Genomic DNA, 19604 nt, shown 5'->3' with positions numbered 1-19604 from the left:
GTGCATATACTTTCTTTTGATGCATCTACATGCACACACTTGTGTATTATGTTTACTTTTCTAACTAAATGATATAGCTTGAAGACCTCTCTGTGTTTGTCTATCTAGAAATATCTCATTCTTTTCTTATTGTTGTTAATGTTGAAATTCATCTGTTATCATCACTCTTCATTTCCAGAGATAGAGAAAAATCCTAAAGTATAAGGAGTAAAATTTTAACAATCACCTTACCAGACCCACATATGCCATAGAGAATTATTTATGACAAACATCTACAACCAACTTCAAGGAAACAGTAATCAAAGCTAAGAGTCATGATAAAGTAGGGTACAAAGATTCTCCTGGCAGCTCTAATAAATTGGTGAAGGAGATAAAGGTACAGGGAGATTAGCGAGGAGACTGGCAAAACCAAGCCTGTGATGCTAAAGGCCAAGATAAAGGCAGTATCAATGCAAATGGAAAGGAAGTGACCAATACAAGAGATTTTATAAAGACTATGTATTTTGGTGACCAATCAGATATGGAAAGTAAGGAAAAGAGGATTATGAAGGAAGCTTAGAGACTAAGGAAACCTAGCTACTCTACCCTACAGAAGTATTCTGTACTGTAGCAGTATAGCGTAGAGCACAGTACATTGGTTTTGGAAGAAAAATAACATCAATTTTAAACGTGCAAACTTTGAGGTGATGGAGAGATACCCAGGTGGATCTGTCTATTTGACAGATAGCTAGAAAATGTGAAATTAAAGCTCTTAAGAGAAATGAAGTGTAGCTGGGAGAACCAGGAGATATACTCAGAATACAGAAGAAAAGCAGAGGCCTATTTTGCAGTGTCTGCTCACCCACAGCCCCCTCTAAAGGGAGCTGCCCTGCTTAGAGTTTCTGCAAAAGGGTAGCCATACCCCTAAGTTCACCTAAGACATCCCACCTAAGACACCATGTCCCTAAGTCCAGAGCCAACGCTGATTAGATTCAGGGTGGGTACCAGACCACCAAAAGTCAATCCATAGAGCTGCCAACCAGTAACCCATGTCATCTACCTACAAGTGATGAGCTGTGCCAGTTAGATTCTCTCTCTTAGGAATCTAAGCAGAGCATGGAGAGAAATACCAATTAGTTGAAGCTGAAAGGATGCCATGAGGAAGAACCAGGTTGATGGGAAACTGAAGTCATCTGTAAGTCAGAGTTATGGGGCAGCAAAAATTCTGAGTCAGCAAAGAAGTCAGCAAGAAGAGTGAAGGGGAATATAAAAGGAGAAATAGAAAGAGCAGAAAAGTGACACCCCACGTGGCCATGCACAAGACAAAGTAGCTGCCTCTTGAGCTGCTTGGTTCCTAATGTCTCCCCAGCTGTACTATTTGAGGCCTCTTATCCTTAACTTGAGCGGGTTTCTTACACCAAAAGACTCCTGGCTTTGCTATCTCCCCACATTTAGAGGGCAGAGGGAAGATGTGGGACAGAAGGTAAACGGGAGAGGCAGTAGGACAATCGAGAGCATGAGAGCAAAGGCAAGAGAGTATCAAGGAGCAGGTGATAGTCAAACATTTCAACATTCAAGGAGAATGAGGACTGAAAAAAGGCCACTAAGTTGGAAGATTACTTGTGACAGACCTTGGAGAAAATAAAGTGATGAAAGAAAAAGTCAGATGACATGCCATCATGTCATTCCACTTTTTAAGAAATGACTACACATTCCTTTTGTACACTTACAGATAAAATTCAAATTCCTAACTCTTCTAACAAAGCCCCTGCTTTACCTGGTTCCACTTTAATGATCCCAAAGTATTTCCCACTACCTCTCAACACGGAGCAGGATGAGCAAGCCCCCAGCCTCTCACAGCCTTGCTCATTTCACCCCATTTCCCTTCATTCATGTACCCTCCCATGTGAGTGGCTCCTTCTGTCCGTTTAATTCTTACCTACCCCTCAAGGCCTAGTTCACATTCCATCTCCTAGTAAAGTCTTCTCTGATAACCTGGGTTACTTGTAGTTCCTGCTTCTGAACTTCTATGGCAATCTCTGGGGCAAAAATTGGCTATTCCAAATAGTTTAGCATATTATAAAGTAATTAAATTAATGCTACAAGCCACATTTAAAATAATATTCATTATGAACAGTCACCCAAAGGACTCTCATTCTGTTTCATATGCACACTGGCTCCTAACCACATCAGAATTTTTTCAAAGTCTCTTTTTTATATATTTCACAGTGCTATGGGCACTCATTAGCAATGTATGATAAGAAGCTGAACTGGGGCTTAAAATATCTGAGTCCTAGCCCCTGATCTGCCAAAAATTTCTCATTTACAAACATGGGAGTTGGACTCGATGGTCTTAAAGGCTCCTCCCAACAACAAAGCTAGGATTCTTAGGCTGATACACATTCTGTATTTCACACATACAACTAAAACCAAAGCAGATAAAAGACATGCCATGTATTATACCACTGCTATACATATATATATATGTGTGTGGATATAGATACATAGATATACAGATGGTCCCCAACTTTTCATGGTTCAACATGAATTTTTAACTTTAGGATGGTGCAAAAGCAATACTAATTCAGTAGAAAGCATACCTTGAATTCTGAATTTTTGTTTTTTCCCTAGGCTAGCGATGTGTGATATGACACTCTCTTGTGATGCTGGGCAGCAGCAAGGCACAGCTCCCAGGCAGCCACACCATCACAAGGGTGCGATACACTCACAACCACTCACAACCACAATACATTCACAACCATCCTGTACCTATACAACCATTCTGTTTTTCACTTTCAGTACAATACTCAACAAACTACATAATATTCAATACTTTATTATAAAATAGGCCTTGTGTTGGATGATTTTGCCCAACTGTAGGCTAATATAACTGTTCTGAGCATGTTTAAGGTAGGCTAGGCTAAGCTATGATGGTCAGTAGACTAGATGTATAAATGCATTTTCAACTTACAAGATTTTCAACTTATGATGGGTTTATCAGGATGTAACTCTATCATAAGCCAAGGAAGATCTGTATAGCATATCTAGATATAATCAAATGAATAATTCAAAATTTCCATCAAACACTTAAATTTCCAGTCATCCTGATGAAGGAAAACATCAATAAAACCTGTATTCCTCTATTCTAATTCCTTCATCCCAACAGAGCTGTCAAGCAGGAAAAGTCACATTAACTTCAAGAGAAATTAGCTATAAAATTATTGCAACATAAAACTTGTTCGATGTGCCTGCTCCCTTCCCACAAATCAGTTGGTCATACTCCTTTGTCTCATCATGTGCTTCCAGAACCATCATCACTGCATTGCATCATCATCAATGTTACCACAAATCACCTGTAGTGTGACACAATGGGGACATGAAAATACTTAAGTCTCACAAGGGCGTAGAGTTGGGGAGACAGAAACAAAAAACAGTTAAAGAATACTCTAAATACTCTGTTGGTATTCACTGTGACTGTCTCCCAGTTGGCAAGAGTTAGATCTATGTGTACGGCTGCAAAGCAAAGGCCTGGGTAAACATTAGAATTAAGGCAAAGGTGAAATGAGATAGAAAAGAATTATTCTTTGTGAGGCTAGTACAAATCTATATTCTAGTTAGAATTCAGAGACCACAGAAAATATATTTATTATACAACAACATGAAATTTCTCTAGGTGGGATTAGGCAACAGACCCCTGAAAAATACACTATATGAAAAACAATATAAAAACATAATCATTATTGAGTTTACATTTTTCAAAGTGCTTTGAGATATCTTTATAACTACTTGAGGTTAACAAGACTAAAATTATTACTCTTTTTTAGACAAAGAAACTAAAGCACAGGGAAGTAAAGTGATCAGTTCAAGGCCATACTGCCCCAAAAGAGGTAGAACTGGAACAGAGCAGAGGTCTTCTGAATCCTGGTAAGATGCTTTTTCTGATAAGTTATTATCCAACTAGAAATACCATAATAAAACTAAAAACTTAAGTCATAGGTTAATACAGGACCCAAGCAAGGAGAAGGTATGAACTCATCAGGGTGCTTTTAGCACTGGCTGGTGAAGATACAGACCTACAGCAGATTCTGCAAAAGTGTGTATTCAACACTGAAGATTTGCCAAGGGTCTGAAAGACCATATAAAAATCAACAGCTTTCCTTACTTTTTCATTTCATATTGACTAAACAATATTCTTTTATTAACCAGTTCCACAGTTACCCCTATTTCAGGTATGGGTCCCCTTGCACATGGGATAAGAAGATATTAATAGAGAACTCTGTCACTGAAAGTTTAAAAAGTTAACTTTTGGATCCATAATAGTTTCCTGGGTGTTTGTAAGCTGATCATCTCCAGGACCAACAGCCAGAAGCTGAGTAAACTGACCTACAAGATTCACGGAACCTCTGTGACTCCATCAGGATCCACATCCTAGAAAGTAGCCTCTTGCCAACATCTTCGGGTCCAACCCTATACCATGTACTATCATTGATTGGTCAATCCAATGTTGTTTTAATTTGAAGGTACACACAACAGTGATGTTCATGTTGCTCACAAAAAGGGGAGAGCTGGCAAATTAGTTTTGGCTTTTTCTCAAAATTCACAAACCTAGATTCTAGAATCTAACAAATCAAAAATGTTTCTTTTACAAATGACTGTACCTGCAGCAGCTCGAAGTTGGGAGGAACAGCTCAGAGGTCTTATAGCTGGAAGACAAAATAAAGTTTTTACAAAAAGCAATACAATTTCATGTCCCTGAAAAGATGTTTACACACCCAAATCTAACCTTAAAAAAAAAAAAAAGAACAAATGACACTTACAAGATCTGAGGGCCCAGTTTGATGTACTGGGAAGATTTTTAAAAGTGTATGTCAAGAAGGAAGTCATTCTGAAATCTAACAAGGGAAGAAAAAAGATAGTCGGGGTTATTTGAACATTTTGTAGCTTACATTGTAGTCTATGATTTCTGACAATCTTACCCATGCCTATTAAAAATACTCTAAAATTTATTACCAACTATCCTTCCTCTAATATTATTATAGCTTCATTGACATATCTTTCATAGTATGTAAACCACTAATTTAAGCATCAGTTCATCTAATACTCACAATAACCAACAGAGTAGGCATGATAATTACATTTGGAAGAGATAAGAAACTGAAGCACATAGAGATTGAGTGACTAGTAAGAGGCAGAGCTGGGATGTGAAGTCAGGCAGTCTAGCTCCAGAGTCTATGCTCTTCTCTAGGGCCAAAGGAGTAGACAGATTGCTGGACATGATCCTGAAGCCACCAGTGTGAACTTCCTGATTTTGATGGTTGTATTGTGATTATGTAGAATGCCTGTGAGATGTCTGTATTTGAAGGGAATACACACCGAAGTATTCAGGGATAGTGCGGTATCACATTTTAACTGCTATAAGAAAAAAAGTTTGTATATTGCTCTTGCTACTTCTTTAAAAATAAGCTTAACACTGTTTCAAAATAATAAAAATATAAAATCCCTACATATTAAAAAATATTTAAAACATATTAATCATTTCCCTAAATTCCCCAAAACGAGTTCCTACAAAAGAGTAAGAAAAAAATGGACAAAGGATATGAACAGACTGTTCACAGAAATGGAAATACGAATGGCTCTTAAATATATGAAAAGACATTCACTCTCATTCAGAAGAGAAATACAAATTAAAACTGCACTGAGATATATTTTTTGACTCAAAGGTCTGACATTCAGTGCGTGGAACAGCACGCGCACACACAGGCACTCTCATACGCTGCTGCTCAGAGTGTAAACTGATGCAACTCTGCACGTGTATCCCTATGGAAGACAATTTGGCAAATAACTGTCAAAAAACTACAACCGCACTTAACTTTTGATCCAGCTACTCCACTTCTGTGAATTTTTGTTTACACAGTTGTTCCGTGTAAGCCAAAGAATATGTTAGAAGTGATGCTATGTCACTTCCAAGGTTAGGCTATAAAAGATACCGCAGCTTCCGTCTTGGTCTGTCTCTCAGATCACCTGGCCTGCAGGAAGCCAGCTGGCATATCAGGAGCAGCCCTGTGAAGAGGCTCACATGGCGAGGAACTGCCGCCTCCTGACAACGGCCTGCAGGCCGGCAGTGGGAGTGAGCTTGGAAGTGGATCCTCTAGCACAGACAAGCTTTCCGATGACCACAGCTCTGGCCAACATTCTAACTGCAACCTCATGAGGAACTCTAAGCCAGAACCCAGCTAAGTCACCCCTAGACTCCTGACCTTCAGAAGCTGTATGAGATAATAAATTTTTATTGATTTAAGCTGCTCAATTTTGGAGTAATTTGTTACATAATTACAGATAATATAAAAGCCTTGTTTAACTTCTCTTAGGTCTTTATAATTTAAAAAAAGGATGTCCTATGGCTTCCAAAAAAAAAAAAAACACATTTAGTAAATATATGGATTGGGAAGAGATGGAGGAGTCCAACCTCTAGGCCCACCAACCTAGATATATCCAATAGACTCTGACCAGGGAGACACAAATTGGCCCATAAGATAGGCACCAGTTTTCTAGAAGCAACATTTGATGTCACTTGAGTCTGGAATACAAATTCCCATAACTAAAGTTCATCTTGAGATAAAATTCATGAAAGAAGTTAAGAAAATGTTGATTGAAAAAAAGAGGACCTTGCTCTAATAGACACCAAAACTTTGTATTAAGCACCAATAATTAAAACAGTGCAATTTTGGCACAGGAATAAATGAACAAATCAACAGAACAGGATGTAGCAAGTTCTGAAGCATATTTATGTGTATGAGAATTTAGTATATAATAAAAATAACATTTCAAATAAATGGGAGAAAGATGAATTATTCAATGGATTTATTGGGGAAATGGTTAATCATTTGGGAAAAAAATTTAGATCCACAGCTCACATTATAAGTACAATTCCAAATGGATTAATCTAAATATATACTTTTAACTATAAAAGTACTATAAGAAAACATCAGAGGATATTTTTATAATCTTAGATGGGGAAAGGCTTCCAACATTTTTATGCATTTGTATGTTTTTATCTCTCTATAAAGATGTAAGTATATGCAGATTTTTGATAAAAATAGAATTATACTGTACATTAAAAATGCTCATTGTAAAAGAAACTTTAAAAAGACATAAGAATGTAAACTGAAAGCCCCTCTTTATCCCTTCCATATGTAGACTCAGCTTTCGGATTTTCTCTCCTCTCGCTTTCTGTCATAAAATGGACTTACTATACGTATTGTTCTGCCACTTGCTTTTTCCTTTAATATATATTGTGGACATTTTTCCACATCAGCATGTCATTATGTTTCATTTTTCTTTACGAACTACTGAACAGTATTCCATGGTACGTTTGTACTATGATTTATTTAATCATTTCCTACTGATGTACATTTACATCTTCAGCATATCTGTTGGCTGGAGACCTATGATTGCTACACATAACATCATGAATATTTCTATTGGTTAAAGACCAGTAAGAAGGATTACTGGGCTCAGAAATTCATAATTCAAAATTTGATAGATAACTAAAAATTCCAGGACTCGTCTATCTTTCCAGCGCAAAAACAGCTATCATGCAACGTAGGGCTCTTGACTAGAAGCTACCCGACCTACACTCGAGTCCCGAAAATCGAGTTCCACCCTGGTCCCATTCCAAACCTCTCCAGCCGCCGACCAGGCTACAGGCCAAACACTGGAACACAAGCCAGCGCTTTAAGCACCTCTCAGCCCGTACCACGACACCACACACAAACCCACAGTTTGTTAACTTCCGGTGATAAATTAAAAGACACAGGGAACACCGTTAGTCCACATTACTGCCCAAATTACACTGGTACCGGAGAACCCGATCGAGAAGCTTCGTTCTGCTCCCTCGAACTCCACTTCCCCACGGAGGCCACAGGCACTGGCGCGGTAGGAGGGAAAGGAAGTGCAGAGCTCGGGGCGGGGACGGGGGGTGCTTCTTACCTCAGTTCAGACTGCCGCTGCAAGTGAGGTTTGGATCCGAGTGACAGGACCCGAGAGACTGGACCAAGGGGCGGGTCCTGCCTAGAAAGGACCCCCTCACCCTCCCCGCGGGCTCCGCGGGCCTCGCAGGCTGCCCGTCGGCTGCCTGACTGGAAAACTCGGAACTCCGCCTTCTTCTCGCTGAGCGTCCTTCCTTCTCGCGAAGAAAGCCGCCTTTCCGCCCCTTTAGCCAGAAGCGAAGGGCAAGGTTAAAAGGCCGGTGGCAACTCGCCATCGGGGGTTTTAGCCAGGCAGTACGTCGGGCGCCTGACCAGGGCCAGGCTGCGGGAAGAAAAGACCTCTGCCTGGCTACCGCCAGTTGGAGCGCTTTCCACTTTCGTCCTCTCCTGCTCAAGATGGTGGCCTCCCGGGTAATTGGCAGCCTCGGCCGCTTCACCGCCTCCAGAACGCTCTGCTGCCCGGGTGAGGCCTGGTGGAGGGAGCCCCACATACCCGGGCAGAACTCCTTCGGAAACCAGGGCAGCCCTAGAGCCGCATTTCCCTATCGCTGCTTTCTCACTGCCCTAGGCCAGGGACCCATCCCTGGATGAGAGGGAGGGATGCTGCCCAGGGACTTGATCTCTCGCGCCGTAGCGCCGGGACTGACACTTCCTTTCTCACGACTCCGAGTCCTGCAGCGAGTTCAGGCTCCGTAGCCCCTAACGTTTCTGAGTCCTGTCCACCTGATCTGGCACTTCCCGCAGGTGTCCTCTTATTTTTTTTTTTCATGATGGCCTTGAACCTGACCCTACTAGTTTGGGAGGCCCAGGAGGACTACGACAGTCCCACCTATCACATCTTTGTGGCTCCATAGCACCTTGCCTGTAACAAGAGATGTCTTAAAAGCTTCTCGTATGAAATTGACCGGCCTTGCACATTATTGCCATTCCTTGCTCCTTTCCCTCAGAACCATTTTTGTGCCTATTACCACATTTCAACAGGGAGCTCAACTCTTGCAGTTTCCATTAATCTCATTGTGACATATAGTATGTTGAGTTTCAAGAGGAGGTTCTGCAACTTGCTAGAACATTTACATAAATACCTGCTTCTTAAGGAATAAAATGTTAGATAATTTTAACAACTATTTCTAACCTTGTTTCTCACAATAGGCAGTTACTTTGCATTAGCCGTAATATCTTTTTCTCTTCAAACTGGCAGTAAAAGAGTTAAAGTTGGTGATTGTGGAAAATCGAGCATTTTTCTTCCATCTCAAATCTGTAAGGTGAAATGTGACTTTCTATTGCATGTTGTACTTAATACTGGATACTTAATTATAAATTTCATTTGTAGTATGCCTTTCTCCTTTTGAACCACTGAGGTGATACTGTGTGTTGTTTTTAGACTGGAGGCTGGAATCTCCTTTAACTGTAAGGGACTAATTTGGGGTGATTGAATCTTTTCTGCTTTCTTATTTCGACCAATGTTTTTGGTCTCTAGAGGACTGCTGTGTGTGTGTGTGTGTGTGTACCAATCATAAGACTACAGAAAATGAAATGTACAGACAGGGGAAAGGGATTAAGAAAAAAGAACCACTCATTCTCTTACTACTCACATACCTACTGTTAGCATTTGGTCATGTTACCTGACAGTTTGATTTCTCTATTTTCCATTTTAAAAATATCAAATGTGTATTTTTGAACTTGCCTCTCCATTAACTTTAAGGTAACGCAATTAAAAGCATTAAATTCGGAGTCTGACTTCTGGGTTTGAACCCCGGCTCTGCCTTTATCCTTTGGTGACCTTACCATCTGATGACCTTGGGCAATAAATTTCCATGTCTGTTTTCTCATTTCTGAAATGGGGAAAGATACCACCTTTTAAGCCTTGAAGGAATTATTTGAGGTGTAAGGCAACAGTACTAATATTAACTAATAAATGTTAGCTATTATTAACTCTTTCCTGCCCTGAAGAACTGTGATTCTGTATATCTAAGACTTTTTTAAAGTTATTTTTACATTTTACGTATGTAGTAGAAAGTTACAAGCGTAGTTTTTCTATGTTTTTGGTATAGAAATATATACACATAAACGTGTATATATTTTGCATTATGTTTTCACCAATAAGAAAATATGGTTTATTATAGTTACTGCCCCTTTTAACAGCAATTTTTAAATTTGGGGGTAAAAAACCCTAGAGAGTGAATTTAAAATTTCCTGCACACCTGGATTGCCATTTAAACTCAACAAATTGGACCCCAAAAGTCTGTACCAAAGCATTGCCAAACATTTAATGAGATTAGGACATTTACTGACTGATGATTAAATGTTCTTGACACTGATTTGTAGTCTTGATGTTTAATCCATTCCTCCTCAAGGAGTGTTATACTGAATTATGTCAAATGAAAATCACATCTTGATCAAAATATCTTGTTTTATTCCCACTTCTACTCAAAACCCAAATTCCTAATTATGTAAGTGGTAAAATAATTAGACAGGACATGAAATGGAGGCAAATACCTTAGTAGACGGTGCATATTTAAATTTGACTCTCACTGCCTTAATCCTGTCTTTTCCTCCAAGACTGAATATTGAGAAAAGCTGTTGATTGTTAAAATGATAGTAGCATTTTCGTATTTGAAATTTGTGTCAGCATAATCCAGCTCTCTTCACTGCTGTAGTCTTAGGTCTTGTAGGTATCTTCTTGAGTTAAATTGTTTAAATGATTAAAAAGTAGGACAAAGGTTTCCCTCTGTTTCTGTAGCCCAGTAGATATAGGCTAAAGTTCACGCAGCTGCTCTAAAGTAAGCACTCCTAATTAGGCAGTGAGTAAGGCTAGATGCCAAAAGCAGAGCTACCTTATACTTCAACTGGATTTAGTTGACTGTGGTTTGTAATTGTTTTCCAGATTTATTTGTACATTTACTGATTTTCTCTTTTGTTTTTTGTCTCTATTGATTCAGAGAAGGTCTTGTGTATGTGTGTATGGCAAAGGTAGGTTAGTTGGTAAGAGCTTATAATTGATGAGCTAATGAGCACAAACCACCTGTCTCAAATACTTGGTCTTCAGAATTGCAGCCCACGCCCAAATCCCTTCACCCGCTGTTTTCTTTTTTCTTAGGCACTTATCTTCTAACATATTTATTTACATATTTGTGTTTCTTGTTTTTTGTCTGTCTGTCCACCCCGTCCCTCCCACCCTGCATTCCCGATCAGTTCATTTCTACTAATTCACTTTACCCTGTTTAGCTAGAATTGCCTTATTCCCTGGCACCCACCCTCACTGGAATTTCTCCTTTACGGGCAAACTCTTTTTTATGCCAGGCCTGTTTTCACCTCTTTATTTATCTCTATTGAGTAGGAATTGATGCTCCGCAGATACCATATCTGCTGCTGCCTTAGAATGTAAGCTCCACAGAGACAGGGATTTTTGTCTTTCTTTTCACTTCAGGTGCCTGTAACAGTGCATGGCACTTGATAGGCCACACTAAATTTTTGTTGTTGTATTAATGACTGTGAAATGGAAGAGATTACAGCTTATATAGGGAAAACATCTACTACAGATGCAGTGATTAAAGAACGAAACAGCGAATGATAAAGATAAAAATTTGAGCAGGGAGGAGAAAGATCGTTGTAGGTGGAATCTCAGGGTAAAGCTTTGTGGGGCCATGATACAGACATAAAGAAGGAAGAGTGATAAATACAGACGATACTGATTTCAAATGATGGAAAAGCAAAGAAGGGAAGTATGTCATTAGTGAAGTAGAGGCACTGGAGATTTAGAAGATGGCTGGCTTCTAAATTTACTTTGGTGTAGCACTTTGACTTACAGGTACATTTATAATCTTACATCACTTTTGCTTCTGTCTTTTTAAGAATACTGAAGTACACTAAGAGGCTTGATCATGGCCATACAGCTAGTGAATGATAAACTTGATGGTTGAACCCAAGTCTTTTGACCCTCAGATCCTTTGTCTTTGCACCATGAGCACTGACTTGGATTGTTTAAAGAAAAATGCAGACAGAACCAGAGATCACCCGACTCTGGTTCTGGTGCCATCTACAGTTTTCTTTTTTTAATAGTATACCATTTTGCCTTTGAAAGCAGTGTAAGGCTTTTGTTTCCTGTGCCTTCTCTTCCCCTCCTTTAAAGAACTACAGGATAGAGAGAAAGATGGAGGCCAGACCCTTGGCTACTCTTGAAGGTCCTCCCCTAATCCACTCTACCATCAGTGGGTTCTCTAATTCAGTGGTTCTCACATGCCCATTTGTTTGCTGTCTACTTCAGTTACTTTTTAAAAAATTAGATTCTGAGGCCTAGCCCCCTTAAATTCTGATTCTGTAATTCTATGTTGTCTGTCACCCAGGAAATTTATGAGTGTATTTGAGCCTCCCCAGCTGATCTGAATGCCCAACATAGTTCTAGAATCACATCTCAATACTGCTATGGGAATCCCAGTCCAACGGGTCATGTTGGATAGTCTCCTGGGTTCTACTTTGGCCATGTGTAATAGTTCTTCACTGCAGAAGGGTCCCTGACTCCTGGTTAAATATAGGCCATCCTCAAGTGGGTATGGTTGGAAGTGGATATGGTCTAAGGTTTGTTTCTAAATTATGTAGGAAGCATTTTCGGTAGGCTTGATGTTTAACATTGCTCTTAGAATACTACCATGACATAAAATGACCAAAATGGTGTGATTTTATTGTCTGTTGCCCTTGGTTATCTCTGATTATCTTGCATGCTAAAGCAAAGTCTTAGACTGTTGTTTAACACCCCTCAAATTCTGAGCCAGATGAAGGTAGGGGATTTAGAGAGTGAGAGAGCAGACAGAGAGACAGATGGTCACCAGCTGGTGAAAAGTTTTAGCCACCTAGAGGTTGCTAGGGATTTTAACTCTTCTTTTTTCACTAATAGCACTCCTAAATTAGCCAGGCACTACACTCCTAAATTATGTTTGTGGATTCCAAGACCATGTAGCCCCTAATGTCATTTAAATGCAGTTTAATGAAAATTAGAAATTTAAAAGTTTTAATATTAGTAATTAAGATTTAGATAACTAATACTTGGGGAAAGCTAGTATAATTAGAAGAGATACATGAAGGAACCACTGGGTATTATTAAAGTGCTAGTTCTTTACTGTGTTTGATACCACTTTAAAACTTATGCCTTTCCCTGAGTACAGGTGTTTCATGTGTACTACTGTTACAGTTATTGGTTATTAAGGGATGATTTGTTTTTATTTTTAGAACCAAAGAGAAAACTTTTTTTCTAAGATAATTGGACCAGATTTGGAAGATGTGGGTAGGGAGAAGCACGAGTGAAAGAGGTGCATAGGAGACATGGTGTGATGTGAACCATGAATATGAAAGACAAAGGAAGAAAGAGTGGGGTGTTTTTAAAGATGAGAAGTTATAATTCAGGGATGTTGACCCTGTGCTGGCCTCCAGAATAGCTTGGTGACTACCTAAAGCAAGATGTTTGGGTGGGAGCGGGACAAAGGTGAGCCTTTGATGCTAGAAAGGAGGTAGAGAGATGCCCAGAACCAACTTGGAATTTTTACCTAAAATTTCCCAGTGCTCCTTACCTTCTAGCCAGAGTCTCAATTGAAAGGCCCTCTGTTGGTACTTCTTTCGTGATGGCTTGTGCTCAAAAGATCATCTCATCATCTTTATGCAGGAGAGCCAAAGTTGTGAGGTGATAAGGAAAGAGGGAGGAGAGTAGCTGGTCTTTGTTATCCTCTGAGTAGGAGCGTTCTTGATGGCACGTGGTATAGACTTTAGTTAGAAATACTTGAAATAGCGAAGTACGTAGTATGGACTGTTTCATTTATATAATCTCTAATGCCCCTTGATTCTACTTTTCATAACACTGGAACATCATCTCTCCGTGAAAATGCAAGAGGACCTGGCTGGAGAACATGTTGAGATATATTTGGAATATGTTTGCAACTAACATTATGGATTGCTTTGTAGATTACTTATTTCTAAGTGTATTTGTTTCCTATTGCTGCCCTAAATTTCCATAAACTTAATGTCTGAAACAATACAGTTTTATTATCTTTCAGTTTTGGATGTCAGAAATGAGTCTCATTGGGCTAAAATCAAAGGTGGTGGCAGGGCTGTGTTCGTTCTGGAAGCTCTGAGGGAGAATCCATTTCCTTGCCTTTTCCTGCTTTCAGAGGCTGCCTACATACCTTAACTTCTTCAAAGGCAGCAAAATGGTTTCTCACCTTGGCACCTCTGGTTCTCTTTGTCTTTTTCTCCCCCTTTATAATTACATTGGGCCCACCTGGATAATCCTGGATAATCTCCCTGTATTAAGGTCAGCTAATTAGCCACCTGAATTCCATCTGCAACCTTAATTTCCTTTTGCCATATAACCTAGCATATTCAGTTTTGGGGGACATGGACATCCCTGAGGGGCCATTCTTCTACCTACCACATTGAGTATCCAAATAATCGTATGACCTGATAATTGAAGCAAAAAGATATAATAGTGGTCACAGTAATGGCCAAGGACACATTCTAATTTTGTCTCTTTGCTGTTATAAACTCCACTTTCTTATATATAGCAGGTACTACAGAAATTCTGTTTTGTAAAATAATTAATTTTGAAATACCTTTTTCTTACAGGTTATGTTTGTCGCAACTTCGCAGGGTCCTCTGCTTTGCTGAGTAAGTTTAATTTCTCGTGGACATGCTTATGTATCTTTTTTATTTATTTAGCAATAAACATGTTTACAAGTACATTTTCCTTCTCTTTTTAGGCAGAACCCATATTAACTTTGGAGTCAAAGGGGATGTGGCAGTTATTCGAATTAACTCACCCAATTCAAAGGTACCTAATTTAACTTGCTGCAGTTTATTTCTGTGTACTACATTCATTAATCTAGTCCTAAATGGCAAAGAAATGAATCCACCAATCTGGCAGTAATCTTATCTGTTTTGATGGTTAGAGTGTGAGAAATTGCCCAAGGAATGCAGTTTCCTGAAGCACAGGTCCTTGTTTAAGAATTCCTTCTAATTGACCTTAGATGTCAGATTAACATCAAGGTTTAATAAAACTAGCCTTCTGTTACAGTGTAGAATGGTGAGAAGGTGATTTATTAGATCAGAACCAAAGTACAAGCTTTGTTTATAAGAATCAAATCTGATCTATCCATCTTATCTATGAGGTTATTAAATCAGCTTTCTTCATTACCTGCCTGACATAGTCATTATTCATAGTAGGTTGGCTGGGTTAATTGTCATTGCCAAGCTTACTGAAGGAACTGAATGACTTGATGCAGTTCATATATTGGAAATCAAGTTCTGTTCCAAGTGGAGCTTCACTTGTTTTGGCAACTTTAGCAAAGCGTGTAACATTAACCCAGTCTTTTACCAAAAAGAGCTTTATTGCCAGAGCTCAAGCTTTTCCTCCACCTGAAGTTGATGTAATGATTTCGTATTTCAGAAATCTTGTTACCAGAGACCTAAATGAAGTAGGAGGACCTAGATGGAAGGAATTAACAACTATCACAAATTAAGGAAAGTAAGAGCCAGTCCCCCTCACTAGAGTAAATCTTGCCATTTACTGACCAACGATTCAAACTTAAGATATTGTTTCAGAATTTTCCAAGCTGAGCATTTTTCCTGAACACAAAAATAACACATGCCTATAGTAGGAAATTTTAAATCTATAAGGTGGACAATAACAATCATTTATACTCCAGACCCATAGATAACCACTTTTACATTTAATCCAGTTTAAACAAACAATATTTGCAAAATTAGAATCATACTATATGTCCAATTTTGATTCCTTTTTCTCCTTAACATTATACAGATTTTTTCCACACTGATAAATGTTTGTAGATTTATTTATATCCTGCATATGATTCAGCCTTTTAGGAATATGACCCTGAGTTCCTCCTTTGAGTAGAACTAATTTTAAAGGGAGGGTTGCTTACAGCTGGCCAAAGCTTCTGAATAGACAGCTACTAAGTTTTTTGTTTGTTTGTTTCCCTGTCTCTCTTTCTTCTAACAGTATACTTTTCCTAGATAAACATATTTCCTGTAGTCAAAAATAGCATTTTATGGGGATTTGCACATCTTTTACTTAAAATTTAAACTCTTAGATTTATATGTATTTCCCTTTGTCAGGTAAATACTCTGGGTCAAGAACTGCATTCAGAGTTCTTAGAAGTGATGAATGAAGTCTGGTCTAGTGATCAAATCAGAAGTGTTGTCCTTATCTCATCAAAGCCAGGCTGCTTCATTGCAGGTGCTGATCTCAAGTAAGTTTTAGAGAATTTGAAGTCACCTTTTATCTTGGCTAATAGTATGTTTTTAGGCTTAATTGTTTCTCATTTTAAAAGAATGTAGAAGTACATTTTCTTTGAAAGCTTTTTAAGTTATTTTCACGGGTATAATAAAGTTGATTTAAAACGAGGGGCTTGTTACTTAAACCTTATAAGACTACAGCCTTTTCATAAAGGGGTTGAAAGTGGTTCAAGCAGCAATGTTTGAGTAGAACGAAAAATACTATAAAATTAAACTAACAATGAGATGCCTTTTTTCACCCATCAGACCAGCAAACATTTAAAAGTTTGAAAATATCATGTTAGCAAGGACTTCGGAAAATGAGAAAGTTAAATATTACCAGTAGAAATGCCAATTGATACAGCCACTTTGGAGAGCAATTTGGTAAAATTTAGTAAAATTGAAAATGCATGTATCATATAATCAAGTGATACCTCTTCTAGGTGTATATGCTAGAGAAATCTTCCTCTTTGTTTTTAAGAACTTACGTATAAGGATGTTCAGTCCTGTGTAGTTTAAAATAATGAAGGATTTGAAACAAGCTAAATGTTAGTCACTAGGGAAATAGATAAGTAAATGTGGAATATTCATAAGAGAAAATATTATAAAACAGTTGAAAGAAACTAACTAGATCTACAGCATAATGTTAGAACTCAGAAACAATGTTAAGTTTAAAAAAAGCAAGTTGCAGTATCTTTGCTATGTACTTTATATAAACATTTTTAAACAATGTATAAAATACTTCCTTGTATTATTTATGGATACAAATATGTAGTTGGTTTGAAGAATGCACTACAAACATGAAAATGATTTGTTTCAGGGTAAAGTGGCTGGTAGAACTTGAGGCAGTCAAAGGAAACTTTTATTAATACAGCTAATATTTTCTTTTTTTTCAATGATTGTATGTATATATAACTTGTTTACAATTTTTCAGAGCAAATTAAGGAGAAATGATATCTTAGTGTTAGTTTAATGGATTAAAATGTTAAGTTGTTAATTCTGTCAAAATATGGTCATTTGTTATATAATTCTACACTTTTAGGCAGTGATAGCTAGCATTATCGGCTTAGTAATTTGCACTTAAGGTGTTTGTATATTTTTAAACTTTGTTCAATATTGTTTACCTTTTTTTGCTTATGTATAGTAATTAAAAATTCATAAATATTCTGTTTATTTAGTGTTTTTTTTTTAGAAAAAGCAAAATTATCTCTATCAAGTGCTATTTCTCCTGGTTTGGTGATTTAAGCCTAACAGACACGGATGTACCTGGCAGTAGTTACCTAAATCCATAGGAAGATACTTGCAGCTTCTGTGAGGCTAGCTGGGCAACTATCAGCATATAAAATGACAAAAATTTGTTATCTTTGGTCAATAGTACAAAATCCATAGCTTAAGTGTGTTTAGAAACAAGGTAAGTAGCAAATGAAACAAACTGAAATTAAAAGACAGTGAGTAACTCACAATATTATTGTTAACAGTTCTTTTTTAATCATTAGGTGATCTATTTAAAGGTTTTAGATCCCTCTAAAAAATTGGAACCTTTTTTTTTTCCCTGTCATTTTGATTGCTGCTTAATCAGAAAGCTACATGATAGTGGAAATGTTTAGTCTGATAGTGAAGATATTTACCAGAAGATAATTTTCTCATGTACAGAGCTTTGTAATCTAATGATTTGTTATCAAAACAAATAATGCAACATGTTTTGTTTCTTGTTTTCTGAATCCAGAAATTTAACACTCTTTATGGAGAGATACCACTGATATTAGTGCTATCTGAGGCAAAACTATTCTTAAATTTCTGATTATTTGAAGATTCACTACCAAATATTGATATGTAATAGGGTAAGGATATAGTGGATACATTGTTGAACAAAGTAGGTTAATGTTTCACTTTTGTTTTTTGTTTGTTTGTTTGTTTGTTTCTGTTCTCTGCTTTCATGTTTCCGACAGTATGTTAAATGCTTTCAAGACCTCTCAAGAGGTAACACAAATATCACAGGAAGCACACAGAACATTTGAGAAACTTGAGAAATCCACAAAGCCTATTGTGGCTGCCATCAGTGGATCCTGCTTAGGAGGAGGACTTGAGGTACAGATTTATTCCAAAGTCATCGAGACCCTGTCCAGCTCATTGTTGGGGTTCACCAGCTGCAAACCTTTAGGCTACTATTTTGCCTGAGAAAATTTCTTGAAGGAGAATCAGCTTTCCTTTTAGTTATCAAACTTCTGGTTAGGTTTTTATCATTATTCTCATAGCACAGAGCAAGTGAACCAAAGCATGATGTTTTTATTTATAAATTGAGGAGATCTGAACTAGATCTCTAAGGTCCCTTTCAGTTCTAAAAAAAAAAAACTTGTCCAAATTTTCAGGGCAAAGATTTAGAAGTATGACCCATGCTCTTCAGCTACTTAAATCTAGTTGAGACACAGAAAGCATCATATATGTCAAGTGTCTTGTGAGCAGTAAAGATGGTAAATAACACAGGATTTGAGAGAAGAGATGCTTACCAGACTGCAGCATGTAGGAAAACAGGTAGGGAGAGGAGAAAATAACATGTATTGAGCATTTATCACATGCCAGGCTCTATACCAGACACTTTCACATATATTGATTAAGGAAACCTGTGCCTGGTCCTAAAGGGTAGGCAGAATTTGATTAACCAGAAAATAACAAGAAAAAAGCAATCTGCATGCGGCAGGGTGTGAGCAGATACAAGGATAAGCAAAGCCTAATTAGGACACCGTAAGTAGACATGCTTGATTGAAGGGTCTCTGTAGGGTATAGGGTTTCTTACCCTGGGGTGTGTGTATAATTGTGTATGCATTTTTCCATTGAGAGCTTCCATAACTTTCACCAGATTTTTAAAAAGACTTTCAACCCCCAAAAAGGTTAATAAATTAGGGGGAAAGTATGAAGTAAGGCCAGAAAGGTGAATTGTAGAAAGCATCAAATGCCAACCTGAGGAATTTCAGTTTATTCTAAGGGCACATTCCTGCCATGTAAGTGATCTTTAGACCATCACAGATCCTCAGGTGTTATAAAATTACATTTTCTAACATTCTAATTTTCTTTTGTTTGAAGCTTGCCATTTCATGCCAATACAGAATAGCAACAAAAGATAAGAAAACAGTATTAGGTTCCCCCGAAGTCTTGCTGGGATTGTTACCAGGAGCAGGAGGAACACAAAGGCTGCCCAAAATGGTGAGTTTAAGGCCCCCTGATACTATATGCCCCTTTAGCTCTATTTCCTCTTGTACAAAAGATAAAAATGCGGGTATTCATTGTAAAGGATCAATAGCAAATTTTATTCTTGATAGTTTTTTTTTCCAGTTCTACTTTTTATTTATTTTTTCAATTCCT

General features: G+C 37.9%; 2 protein-coding genes across 4 annotated transcripts in view; one reads left to right on the top strand and one right to left on the bottom strand.

Moving 5' to 3' along the window:
- The window catches only part of HADHB (hydroxyacyl-CoA dehydrogenase trifunctional multienzyme complex subunit beta), a 38622-nt gene extending 30517 nt beyond the window's left edge, over positions 1-8105 (bottom strand). Inside the window, exons 1-3 of one of the 3 annotated variants that reach the window (XM_032497185.1) lie at positions 7969-8105; positions 4797-4871; positions 4638-4682 (exon numbers count right to left, since the gene is read on the bottom strand). In XM_032497185.1, coding sequence (XP_032353076.1) covers positions 4638-4682; positions 4797-4863 — 112 coding nt within the window. In that variant the 5' untranslated portion in view covers positions 4864-4871; positions 7969-8105. Of the gene's footprint in view, positions 1-4637; positions 4683-4796; positions 4872-7830; positions 7924-7968 lie in introns of those variants that run through there. The other 2 variants (XM_032497186.1, XM_032497187.1) reach the window with 2 other exon arrangements.
- Positions 8106-8218: 113 nt separating this feature from the next.
- The window catches only part of HADHA (hydroxyacyl-CoA dehydrogenase trifunctional multienzyme complex subunit alpha), a 38338-nt gene continuing 26952 nt past the window's right edge, over positions 8219-19604 (top strand). The window contains exons 1-6 of the mRNA XM_006190216.3: positions 8219-8430; positions 14577-14618; positions 14711-14781; positions 16086-16219; positions 18194-18332; positions 19326-19445. Coding sequence (XP_006190278.1) covers positions 8364-8430; positions 14577-14618; positions 14711-14781; positions 16086-16219; positions 18194-18332; positions 19326-19445 — 573 coding nt within the window. The 5' untranslated portion in view covers positions 8219-8363. The remainder of the gene's footprint in view (positions 8431-14576; positions 14619-14710; positions 14782-16085; positions 16220-18193; positions 18333-19325; positions 19446-19604) is intronic.

This window comes from Camelus ferus, chromosome 15, assembly GCF_009834535.1.
Source record: "Camelus ferus isolate YT-003-E chromosome 15, BCGSAC_Cfer_1.0, whole genome shotgun sequence".
Taxonomy (NCBI): Eukaryota; Metazoa; Chordata; class Mammalia; order Artiodactyla; family Camelidae; genus Camelus; species Camelus ferus.
This window is presented reverse-complemented; position numbering and strand designations above follow the sequence as displayed.